Source organism: Scyliorhinus torazame, chromosome 9 (genome assembly GCF_047496885.1).
Source record: "Scyliorhinus torazame isolate Kashiwa2021f chromosome 9, sScyTor2.1, whole genome shotgun sequence".
NCBI classification, from domain to species: Eukaryota; Metazoa; Chordata; class Chondrichthyes; order Carcharhiniformes; family Scyliorhinidae; genus Scyliorhinus; species Scyliorhinus torazame.
In genome coordinates, this window is record NC_092715.1 from 253,998,634 (window position 1) to 254,011,158 (window position 12,525).

The following is a 12,525-nucleotide window of genomic DNA, read 5'->3' on the forward strand; positions in this document are numbered from 1 at the left end:
AAAGTGCGTCAACTTTCCCACTACTACCTTAGCTATAATTGTTCTCAAAGGTATAGCTTCCGGAAATCGGATAGTCATATCCATGACCGTAAGAATGAACTGCTGCCCGGCCTTTAGTTTAAGCAACGATGCTACGCAATCTAGCAATACGGGACAAAAACAGGAATGATGCCTGTTGACTGTTGACTGATGCCGGAATTTTCTGAATTCCCACATGATTGATGCAGGTAGGGCAGTGGATGTTGTCTATATGGACTTCAGTAAGGCCTTTGACAAGGTCCCTCATGGTAGACTAGTACAAAAGGTGAAGTCACACGGGATCAGGGGTGAGCTGGCAAGGTGGATACAGAACTGGCTAGGCCATAGAAGGCAGAGAGTAGCAATGGAAGGATGCTGTTCTCATTGGAGGGCTGTGACCAGTGGTATTCCACAGGGATCAGTGCTGGGACCTTTGCTCTTTGTAGTATATATAAATGATTTGGAGGAAAATGTAACTGGTCTGATTAGTAAGTTTGCAGACGACACAAAGGTTGGTGGAATTGCGGATAGCGATGAGGACTGTCGGAGGATACAGCAGGATTTAGATTGTTTGGAGACTTGGGCAGAGAGATGGCAGATGGAGTTTAATCCGGACAAATGTGAGGTAATGCATTTTGGAAGGTCTAATGCAGGCAGGGAATATACAGTGAATGGTAGAACCCTCAAGAGAATTGAAAGTCAAAGAGATCTAGGAGTACAGGTACACAAGTCATTGAAAGGGGCAACACAGGTGGAGAAGGTAGTCAAGAAGGCATACGGCATGCTTGCCTTCATTGGCCGGGGCAGTGAGTATAAGAATTGGCAAGTCATGTTGCAGCTGTATAGAACCTTAGTTAGGCCACACTTGGAGTATAGTGTTCAATTCTGGTCGCCACACTACCAGAAGGATGTGGAGGCTTTAGAGAGGGTGCAGAAGAGATTTACCAGAATGTTGCCTGGTATGGAGGGCATTAGCTATGAGGAGCGGTTGAATAAACTCGGTTTGTTCTCACTGGAACGAAGGAGGTTGAGGGGAGACCTGATAGAGGTATACAAAATTATGAGGGGCATAGACAGAGTGGATAGTCAGAGGCTCTTCCCCAGGGTAGAGGGGTCAATTACTAGGGGGCATAGGTTTAAGGTGAGAGGGGCAAGGTTTAGAGTAGATGTACGAGGCAAGGTTTTTACGCAGAGGGTAGTGGGTGCTGGAACTCGCTACCGGAGGATGTGGTGGAAGCAGGGACGATAGTGACATTTAAGGGGCATCTTGACAAATACATGAATAGGATGGGAATAGAGGGATACGGACCCAGGAAGTGGAGAAGATTGTAGTTTAGTCGGGCAGCATGGTCGGCACGGGCTTGGAGGGCCGAAGGGCCTGTTCCTGTGCTGTACATTTCTTTGTTCTTTGTTTGTTCTGCCATTGGTATCTCATGTGCTATCTGCAGTGCTTCCCTACGATATTTGGGCGGTAGTGCTATCTAATGAACAACCGTCGATTCCTCATCTGCAGGTCTATTAGCCAGTAAGACAGTTTGTGTCGCACTCGTGTCCCTTAAAATAGTTATGGGTTTGGTTACATCAGTTGATGAAATTTAGGTGATCTTCCCACTTAAGACAAAAACCCGGCGTGTCATCTACCTCATTCATCACACCTGCTCCCACAGCAGCGTTTACCTCAGTCTCCGAAGCCCTGTTAAAACTACAATCTGACCTGTGGTATTTTCCACCTGCGTTCCTTTTTCAGAGACCTCCTTCCGAACCCCAAAAAGTCCAGCACGCTGAATGAACGTGTCCCACTTTATTGCAATGGTAACACTTTGGCCTTTGAGTCCCACCTCCACCCTCAGTACCTTCCTTCCTGGTCTGAGGGGAGGATCTCGGAACATTCCCAGCTATCCATTCCTTACCTTGGCTACCTACCTTCCTTTCATTCTCCCACTTCCTGTCCTTTTCAAAATTATGGGGTGTAGCCATCTGGGATGGCCACATCCCGATTACAAAATGGACACTTGCAAAGAATGCAGGGAAAATTGGACAATACCGAAAAAGCAAGCAGGTGTAAGGTCTGTCTGTTGATTAGGGCTGTAGCTCTCAGACAGGACCGGTACTGCAGAACCATCTACATACTAATGAGCCATCCCCGGGAACAAAAGGCAACATTTAGGTAAACAATGCTAAGACAGGCATCCCGGCGCCAGAGGCGACTAAAACAAAGCAGATCAACGGCCACTTAGGACACGCCCAGCAACCAGGGAACCCACCCCTCTATTGGAGGAAAATCGATAGGAACGATTAGGAAACGGCCCAATTAATTGGGGCCAAGTTCAAAGCCCGCCCAAAAGCGCGCGAAGCCCTTTTGGGTATAAAAAGGATTCCCCAAGAGAGAATCGCTCTCTTGGCCTTGGCTCTCAGCGAGCAGAGACCCGCCAAAGCTGCTCCAGACCAAGTAAGTTCCAAGTCAACACACGCTGCGAGATAGACGCTTCTAGTTGCTATCCTGTAAACAGCTCAACCCAGCAGCCTCAGAACTGAGCAACGGCCATTGTTCCTCTGACTGAGTGGGCACCCGAAGCTAAGTATAGGCTTTTAGTAATAGTGATAGTTTAGGTTGTGGAGTTTTATGCACGAGTATATTTGACTGCGTGTAAATAAATGAGCATTGCTTTTGAACTTACTAACTGGTGTATTGAGTCTTTGATCAGTATTCGGTTTTGAACCTTGTGGCGGTATCGAAAGATGCCTGGCGACGCTTGAGCAAACGTAATTAAATGGAGCCAAATTAAGAGACAACAGCAAGTTAGCAACAGGGGGTGATGGAACAAAGATTTAAATTTATGGACCAGCTCATAACCGTCAGCCATAATTGCTGCTTGTCCATCAGTCATCACCCTTTGGACTTCAAAATGGGTTCTTATCATAGAAGGTAGGGAATTTTTAATTTCTTCTTGGAGAATGATCTCCCTCAGAGCCTCACAGGTAATTATAACTCCCAATGCTCGCACCCACCATTGTTCAGTTTAACCCTTTCAAATTCAGACTGTCCTGGCTGTTTCCCTAATTTCCAAAGCTTTTAACAATATACCTCGGGAACTGATTGATATACACCCAGAACAGCATTTTTATATCGTCATAACTCTTAGACACCCCCTCTGACAGGGAAGCATAAACTTCCTGTGCCTACCCCATCAGTCTACTTTGGATGGGTAACGTCCACTTTTCTTTCAGCCTCTCCATTTGGGTTGCTATTTTCTCAAATGCCATTAAAAATGCCTCTACTTTGGCCCTTATTCGAAAGGGAAAAATGTGCAGGGTTACTGGGAAAAGGCAGGAGTATGTCAAAGGTAGGAGTCTGGCACTCAGTGAGTAGCTCATTCGGAGAGCTGATACAGACACAACAGGCCTCCGTCTGCACTTTTGCGATTTTGATTCTGGGAAGCACGTGTATGATTCCGCAAATGAAGCAAACTTGCAAATGGGACATGAAGAATACAATAAACTATCACTCCTCCAAAGCACCAAGATGTCAAATGTCCTCTGACAACACCTTCAAAAACCCATAACCTCCACCACCGAGAAGGGCAGGGGCAGAAGGCGCATGGGACTACCATCATGTTCCCCATCAAGCCTCACACCATCCTGACTGGGAACTGTGCCGCCGTTCCTTCCTTCACTATCCCTACAGCACAGTAGCACAATGGATAGCATTGTGGCTTCACAGCGCCAGAGTCCCAGGTTCAATTCCCCGCTGGGTCACTGTCTGTGCGGAGTCTGCATGTTCTCCCCGTGCCTGCGTGGGTTTTCTCCGGGTGCTCCGGTTTCCTCCCACAGTCTAAAGATGTGCAGGTTAGGTGGTTTGGCCATGCTAAATTGCCCTTAGTATCCAAAACGTTTAGGAGGGGTTATTGGGCTATGGGTATAGGGTGGTACTGAGGGCTTAAGTGGGTCGGTGCAGACTCGATGGGCCGAATGGCCTCCTTCTGCACTGTATGTTCTATGTAATCCCGGCACTCCCTTTCCTACGACCACAGTATCTACACCACATGGACTGCAGCGGATCAAGTCAGTGGCAATTGGGGATGAGCAATAGACGTAGCGACGCCCACACCCTGCGAAAGAACAAAGTAAATGCAACTATAAATTAGCTAATTCCCCAAAAATATCATACCGTGTAAAATAGTAGGTTACGACCGCTCCAGCCACGGTCATTTGTTGACAGGCCAGTATGAACTCGCTGATCCAGATCAGGCCAACTAGATGATAAATCCACGTGTACTGTAAGGGGCCAGACATTCTAAACTCTACATTTCCGTCAGGTTTTCTTTGAGGGTATCCTACAGGAAGGGACAAAAGCAGAAATTCTTGTTTCAAGATGTGCATTTATGAAAAATATAAAAATCAACTGGGTAATGCAACTTGATAAATTGTTATATGAAGGAAAGACATGCGGGAAAGACGTGCATTTATTCAGCCTTCTGCATGAGCTGTGGACATCTCAAAGAGTGCTTCGCAGGCAATGGAGTACTTTTGAAGGGCAGTCGCTGTTGTTCACAGTGAAATGCAACAGTCAATTTGCACACAGCAAACTTCCACAAACAGCAAATGTGATATCGAGCAGGCAATCTGTTCTTTTATTTTTCCTGCAGTGTTGACGGAGGGATAGATATTGGAAAGGACACTGGGGATAACTCCCCTCATTCTTCTTTCACATAGTACCATGGGACCTTTTCCATCCCTGCGGTGCAGCCTTAGCTTTAACGTCACACCGAAAGTCGGCACATCCAAAGCCTCAGAATGGGAATTCGAACCAGTGAAAGAAAGGAATGATAAAAGCCCCAGGTGCAGCGGAGTTATGAAGAGAAGGAATATGGTTAAAGTTTGGGATCTTTTGGGATGCACCAAACTTCACATTTATCTACATTATACTGCATCTGCCTTGTCTTTGCCCATAGCAGGGCCTGAACAAGCACTGCTCATTCAGACCAATGTGAATTTTGCAACCATTACATGTGCTTTGTTTGGAGCTACAATGTGCCACTCCGTCTGGGAAACTTAATTTCCAAAGCATTGTCCCAGAACTATCAATTTTCATAACCAAAGAATGTGGATGTGATAACAGGACACTGATATTTCTAAGTCATGGATTTATGAAAGGAAAATCATGTTTGACAAACCTACTAGAGTTTTTTGAAGGCGTAGCTAGCAGAATAGATGAGGCAGAACCAGTGGATGCAGTGTATTTAGATTTTGAGAACGTTTTTGAGAAAAGTCCCAATAAAAGAGGTCAGTGTGAAAAGTTAAAGCACAGATTGAGGTTAATATATTGGCATGGATTGAGAATTGGCTAACAGACAGGAAATAGAGTTGGAATGAATGGGTCTTTTTCAACGTGGCAGGCAGTGATTAGCGGGGTCCCGCATGGACCAGTGCTTGAGCCCCAGCTATTCACAACATACATCAATGATAATAATAATATTTATTAGTGTACAAGTAAGCTTGCATTAACATTGCAATGAAGTTACCTCTGAACCCAGAACTAGATAGTCAAGAAAAGTGTGGATGAGGGAAAGTTTGCTGACAACGTGCAACTTAAGAGGGAGTGCGAGTGGTGAGGAGGATGTGAAGTGGCTTCAAGGTGATTTTATAAAGTCGGGCGCGTGGGAAAAGACAAGGCAGATGCAGTATAATGTAGATAAATGTGAAGTTATCCATTTGGGGAAGAAAAACAGTGTTTATTTGTTTCTCTTCCTGCCCCTAGGACTTCATTGGATTCCATCGCAAGTTTTACCTGGAACAGGTCACTAGTCTGTCATCAGAGGCTCATAGTTTGAAGGGCGCCCCGCCACATCAAAACGGCTGATCAGGGGTCTCTCCCACTCTTACTGTCTGCCATAGGAGTGTCGGAAGGGTTTTTGCAGGTTGATGCTCAACCTGTTGGCCGGGTTATGAACACACTTTTCTTGACCATCTAGTCCTGGGGAACCCAGTTTCTGGGTTCAGAGGTCAGGACGCTGCCCACTGTGCCATGCCCACTGTGCCACAAGACCTCCACTAAAAGAATGGCAGAGTATTATTTAAATAGTGATAGATCGGGAAACGTTAACGTACAAAATGGACATGGGTGCCCTTGCACACCGGTCACTGAAAGCAGGCACGCTGGTCCAGCAAGCAGTTAAGAAGGCAAATGGTATGTTGGCCTTCATTACAAGGAGACTGGCATACAGGACCAATGATGTCTTGCTAATGCTGTATAGCGCCTTGGTGAGACCGCACCTGGAGTAGTATGTGCAGTTCTGATCTCCTTACCAAAGAAAGGATGCACTTGCCACAGAGGGAATGCAGTGAAAGTTCTGCTGGGCTGGCAGGATCGTCGTACAAGGAGAGATTAGGTCAACTGGACCAGCATTCACTGGAATTTAGTTAAGATATGGGGTCTGATTGAAACGTCTAAATGCCAACTGGGCTGGACAGCCTGGATGTAGGGATATTATTTCCTCTGGTTGTGGGGTCTAGAACAAGGGGTCACAGTCTCGGGATATGGAGTAGGGAATTTAGAACTGAGAGGGGACAAAAAGTCTTCACTCAGCATTGAACCTGTGAAATTCTCTACCATAGAAGGCAGTGGGGGCCGAGTCACTGAATACATTTAAGAAATTTAAGAATGTATGATTTTTTGTCAATAAAGTCAGCGTAGACAAAATGAATGGTTTCTGAGCAGTTCACTGCAACATAATTTGATGAAATATAATTTTCATCCTTTTGCCAACTCAACTCCAAAATATGGAAGTTAATTCAATGCAAAGTTGCGCATCTGAATTGATTTGGGGGGGGTGGGGGTGTTGATGTTCTTTTTTTAAAAGACACTTCAGTCGTTTTTTTAAATCGTATACAACATCTCCACTCAAAGTGCTAATGCCTGGTTTGAAATTGGTATACCTTAAAGATTAGTAGACAGGTGAAAAACTGAACAATGATTGCCCAGGTTCAAAAGTACAATTTCAAGTCAACCATTTAGTGAGCAAGAGAACCTGGGATAACTCTCCGAGACGTGTGCGCGCGCACACACTGAGATAACCTTGCATTACAATAATGTGAAGTCAGTAACACAAATGATAGTATGCATATTATAAACAATACATTCACATTATCGGTAAGGTTGGTGGACACACAAGTTTCAATCTCATTGAACCTTAATGTTCCCCTTTGTTCAGAGGTGTACATTAATCATTATTGACCTTGCTTGATCTTGACTATAATCTATACTTTTATTTGATAAGGAGGCAATTATACCATTTTCAAGGGGCTGCAAATATGAAGAATAGAAAAATATTCCTAGCACGTTCAATGGATCACACAGTGCAGAAGAGGCCCTTCAGCCCACCAAGTCTGCACGGACGCATGAAGAAACCTGACCTGCCTACCTAATTCCATTTGCCAGCACTTAGCCCATAGCCTTGAATGTTATGACGTGTCAAGTACTCATCCAGATACTTTTTAAAGGATGTAAGGCAACCCGCCTCTACCACCCTCCCAGGCAGTGCATTCCAGACCGTCAGCACCGTCTGGGTAAAAAGGGTTTTCCTCAAATACCCCCCTAAACCTCCAGCCCCTCACCTTGAACTTGTATCCCCTCGTGACTGACCCTTCAACTAAGGGGAACAGCTGCTCCCGATCCACCCTGCCCATGCCCCACATAACCTTGTGCACCTCGATCAGGTCACCCCTCAATCTTCTCTGCTCCAGCGAAAACAACCCAAGCCTATCCAACCTCTCTTCATAACTTAAATGTTCCATCCCAGGCAACATCCTGGTGAATCGTCTCTGCACCCACTCCAGTGCAATCACATCCTTCCTGTAATGTGGCGACCAGAATTGCACACAGTACTCCAGCTGTGGCCTCACCAAAGTTCTATACAACTCCAACATCACCTCCCTGCTTTTGTAATCTATGCCTCAATTGATAAAGGCAATTGTCCCTCTTTCACCACCCTATTAACCTGCCCTTCTGCCTTCAGACTAACACGCAAAGATCCCTTTGTTCCTTGGAACTTTCCAGTGTCAGGCCATTCATTGAATAATTCCTTGTCAAATCACCTCACAGTTTTCAGGGTTAAATTCCATCCACTTTTCTTCCCACTTGACCATCCCGGCTTTATCTTCCTGTAACCCAAGACACTCAACAGCACTGTTAACCACCCAACCAATCTTCGTGTCATCGCAAATTTACTGATCCTAGCCCCCACATAGTCATATATGTTGTTTACATAAATGATGTATAACAGGGGACCAACCCAGCATGGATCCCTGCGGTACGATACTGGCGTTGAGTCACTAGAGTCACTAGCTTTGAGTCTGTCAGCATCCTCTGTCTCTTGAGCTAAGTCAATTTTGAATCCACCTTATCAAGTTCCCCTGTATCCCAGGTGCATTTGCCTTCTTTATAAGTCTCTCATGTGGGTCCTTGTCAAAGGCTTTGCTCAAATCCATGTAAACTACATCAACTGCACTACCCTCATCTACACACCTGGTCAAAAAATGCAATCAAATTTGTTGGGCATGACCTCCCTCTGACAAACCCATGCTGGCTATTCCTGATCAAACCTTGCCTCTCCAAGTGGAGTTAGATTCTCTCCTTCAGAATTTTCTCCTGCAGTTTCCCTATCACGGACTTGAGACTCACTGGTCTGTAGTTCCCTGGCTTATCTCGAGAACCTTAACAGTGGGACCACATTAGCTGTTCTCCAGTCCTCTGGCACCTCCCCGGTGGCCAGATTGGAATTTAAAATTTGGGTCAGAGTCCCTGCAGTCCCCTCCCTGGACTCCCACAGCAGCCTGGGACACAATTCATCCGGACCTGGAGATCTGCCCACTTTTAAGCCTGCCAACACCCCCAATACCTTATCACTCCTATGTCAATTTGCTCATAAACCTCACAGTCTCTCTCCCGGAGTTCCATATCGGCCTCCTCATTCTCTGGGCGAAGACAGATGTGACCTGCACCAGGGCTTTCAAAACATTCCCCATAAACATGAGGATTTAAAACAATCATTTAAAAAAAACAACAACATTTTGTGATCAAGATTTGTCAAAGCAAGGCAAATTGCGCAAATCTGTAGTCATACCTGCTGTGCCCAGTAAAAGTAAGACTGCGACCCAATAGACCCAGAATAATGCCAAGGCTATGAAAGTCCAGAGTGGCTGAAAGACTAGAAGTGGCATTTCAACAAACACTTTCCCCGCCACGTGGAATAAGGCAATCGTAAGAGCCACTCGCTTCCTCATGATTAGCATGAGCAACAGTAAAATGACCTGCAAGGTAAAACATTCACACATTATTCTCCTTCCATCACAGGGGTCTCTGATAAAATAGATATTAGAAGAAGCTGCAGCAACAGCAATACATTGGGATGCAATGCATTACTGCTCCAGTGTACTAAAGGTTAGTCTGCAATACTGTTCAGGCTCTTTGCAAAAGTTGTAAAACAGTTGGGCAAATACTTCTAGAGGGACACCTTCAATGTTTGATTGTGGAGACTTGAAAATTCAATTGCCTTACTGAGGAAAGGCAGGAAAGGTGTTGGAAATTAAGTAAGAACAGAACATTTGCCCAATAAAAGGGGGCTTCCAAGAGATGACAATGAAAACAGCAACTATGAATACATACCCAGAGCTTACAAGTTAAGGTTAGTAGTTTTAACAATGTAGGAACTGCTCACACACAACTGCCCCTCTCTCAGGCGATTGCATATTAGAACTTTCCTATCTAGTCACATCTATTGTGACAGAAATAAGATGTACATTCAGTCCATCCGCTCGACTCCCTTCTTCTGACTGATAGTTTCCCGACGGTGCACAGGTTTCCCCGACGGTGCACAATGTCGTTACCTGAGCCAGTGGTAATGTCTTTTATCTCTACAACCTCCTAAAAACAGGTCATTTAATCCAATTTTCATTGGTTTAAGAAGTTTACAATAAAAGCCTGAACTTTCTTAACTTGCATGTTAAATACAATATTGGAGCCTTTTTCTCTTTTAATAACTTTATTGGCTCCTCTTTCTTATCTCGATCTTCTTCCCTTACTGGGAACTTTGTTTTTGTTTTAAAACCCTTTTTTATGTGTTTGAGCACGTCCTTTTTGTCTTTAACTCTGCGATCGGCATCTCCAATGTCCAAAAAACCTGAGATCTCCTGTGCGTGCGCCCACCAGGAAAGGGCAGCACATGCGCGGTTTGGAATGTTTTACGTTGGTAATCCAAACCGTGCATGTGCCAGTTCTGGTTTTTTTTTAAACATCAGTTAGGCCCTTGCACATGACCAACATTCCAAACCACGCACGTGCTACCAATCCCCAGACGCCACATGCGTGGGAGACCCAAGGTTCATCGGGATTCGGAGTGCCAATCACAGAGCCGAAAGCAAAGATTAAATTCAGTTTATTTACATTATATGTGCAATCATTTTGAACCGAATTTTGTGGTGGACTTGTGGAGCCCTCACAGAACTCCAGTGTATCACGGCACACTGGTTGGGAACCTCTGCCTTAAGCTCCATCCTAATCATTTAGAACCCCAACAGTGCAGAAGGAGGACATTCGCCCCATCGAGTCTGCACTGACGCGTCGAAAGCACACTCTACCTAGGCCAACCAGAGCAACTGGAGGAAACCCATGCAGATACGGGGAGAAAGTGCAAACTCCACACAGTCACCCCAAGGTCGGAATCAAACCCGGGTCCCTGGCGCTGAGATCATCTGTCATAACCATTGCACACTTCATTTCCATGCCTGCGCAAAATGCTTAACAAGACAATGCTTATACCATCTCCAGACGTAATTACCCTAACATTACCGTTGCCAGCCTTCCACATATTAGTCTTCACAAAACATGCCCTTTGTCAACCTTCACCGACTTGCTTTCCCCACCATACCACACACCTCCATCCCTATCCCAAAATATCCTTGCCTTCAATTGTCAATACCTCACAGCTTGCCGATCTGAAACGACCCTTAGTCATATCGACCTGCATGTGCCATTTCCCTTCCAACTCTGGCCTTCCTTTGCTATTTCTGACCCACATGGACAATACACGCTAATTTCACAACTTTTTTAATGTGCATGACGATGTGTTATTATTTAAAATGCTTCAGACTGCAAGTTGCTGCAAGTATTTTAATGAACCATATCGTGGTTAGATTGGTTGTGATACTTAAATTAACATGAAGGTAAATGTAAATCATAATACTAAACATAATATGGATATGAGAATTAATGCGTACTGAAATCAATGCATTTGATCCGCACCCGGACTCACATTCAGAAAGTATGACAGCACAGGATCACGTTATTCAGCCCAAGAGATCCACGTGTCCACACGAGTCCCCTCCCACCCCCGTGAAATGGCCCCTGCACATCCCTCTATTTGTTTCTCCCTCAAGCCTACCCCTGGAGTGCAGTTTTGCCTGACGCCTCATGTGGCAGTGAGCCCCAAATTCTAACCGCCAACTCGGTGAAAGAAAAACCTCCAGAATTTCTGACTGAACTGATTAGTTACTAACTGATATTTATGGCTCCGAGTTATGGCCTCACGAGCTCCGAGTTATGGCCTCACGTGTTCAAGTAAAATATATCCTCTATGCCTTCCATAGCAAACTTTTTCATAATCTTAAAGACCTCTACACCCCTCAGTATTCTCTTAAAATAAAGAGTTCCAGTCAGTTACAATCTATAGTCTTGCTGCCAATCCAGTATCTAGTTAAAACAGTATTCATTTTGAACTAATTTTACGTGGCGCACTCACTGTGACCACTGTGGCGACAATGGCATACACCAAGAGAGCCTTCACATTATCTTCTCCCACATCCTGGTCTTCGGCTAATTTTTCTTTGACTGCTTTCTTTTGCGCAGCGTATAACCACCAAAGGACGGCTGTACCACCTGCACGGGAAGAGGGGAGGTTGGGGGGAGAAACGGTCAGGAAGGCGAACAGCATTGGGGGGAAAAAAAAGGAAATTGGAGGACGGCAGAGATCTCAAGAGGTGTAGAACTGGAGGAGGCCACAGAGATATGGGAAGGCGAGGCTTTGCGCGATTTGGAAACAAAGGTGAGAATTTAAAATTTGAGGTGCGGGTGGGCCGCGAGCGAAAGCAGTTCAGCGAGCAAACGGGCGATAGGTCAACGGGATTTGGTACAAACCGGAATACGAAACGTTTTGGATGCGTTCCGAGGTTGAATAAAGCAAGTCATGCGAGGATAGCCAAAAGAGCATCAAAATAGTAGAGTCTGGAAGTGACCATTGCAAGAATAAGGGTTGAGGGAGCCGCAAGGATGGGCAATGTTAGAGTTATAAATAGAGTCTTTATGATTGAGAAGATACAGTGTTCAAAGCTGAACACAAGATCAAATTGTATGCAGAGGCTATGATGTTATTAGAGATACTGTCGATTGAAGGGAGAGTGCACAGCTTGTAGTGGGGGATGAAGATAACAGCTTTGGTTTTTCCATTATAATAG

The 12,525-nt window shown here is 45.1% G+C and overlaps 1 protein-coding gene across 2 annotated transcripts in view; it reads right to left on the reverse strand.

The window, feature by feature from the left end:
• The window catches only part of LOC140429819 (choline transporter-like protein 1), a 100,984-nt gene that overhangs the window by 32,410 nt on the left and 56,049 nt on the right, over window positions 1–12,525 (reverse strand). For both annotated transcript variants that reach the window (XM_072517271.1, XM_072517272.1), the window contains exons 8-10: window positions 11,814–11,950; window positions 9,141–9,327; window positions 4,187–4,352 (exon numbers count right to left, since the gene is read on the reverse strand). In XM_072517271.1, the coding sequence (XP_072373372.1) occupies window positions 4,187–4,352; window positions 9,141–9,327; window positions 11,814–11,950 (490 nt within the window). The remainder of the gene's footprint in view (window positions 1–4,186; window positions 4,353–9,140; window positions 9,328–11,813; window positions 11,951–12,525) is intronic.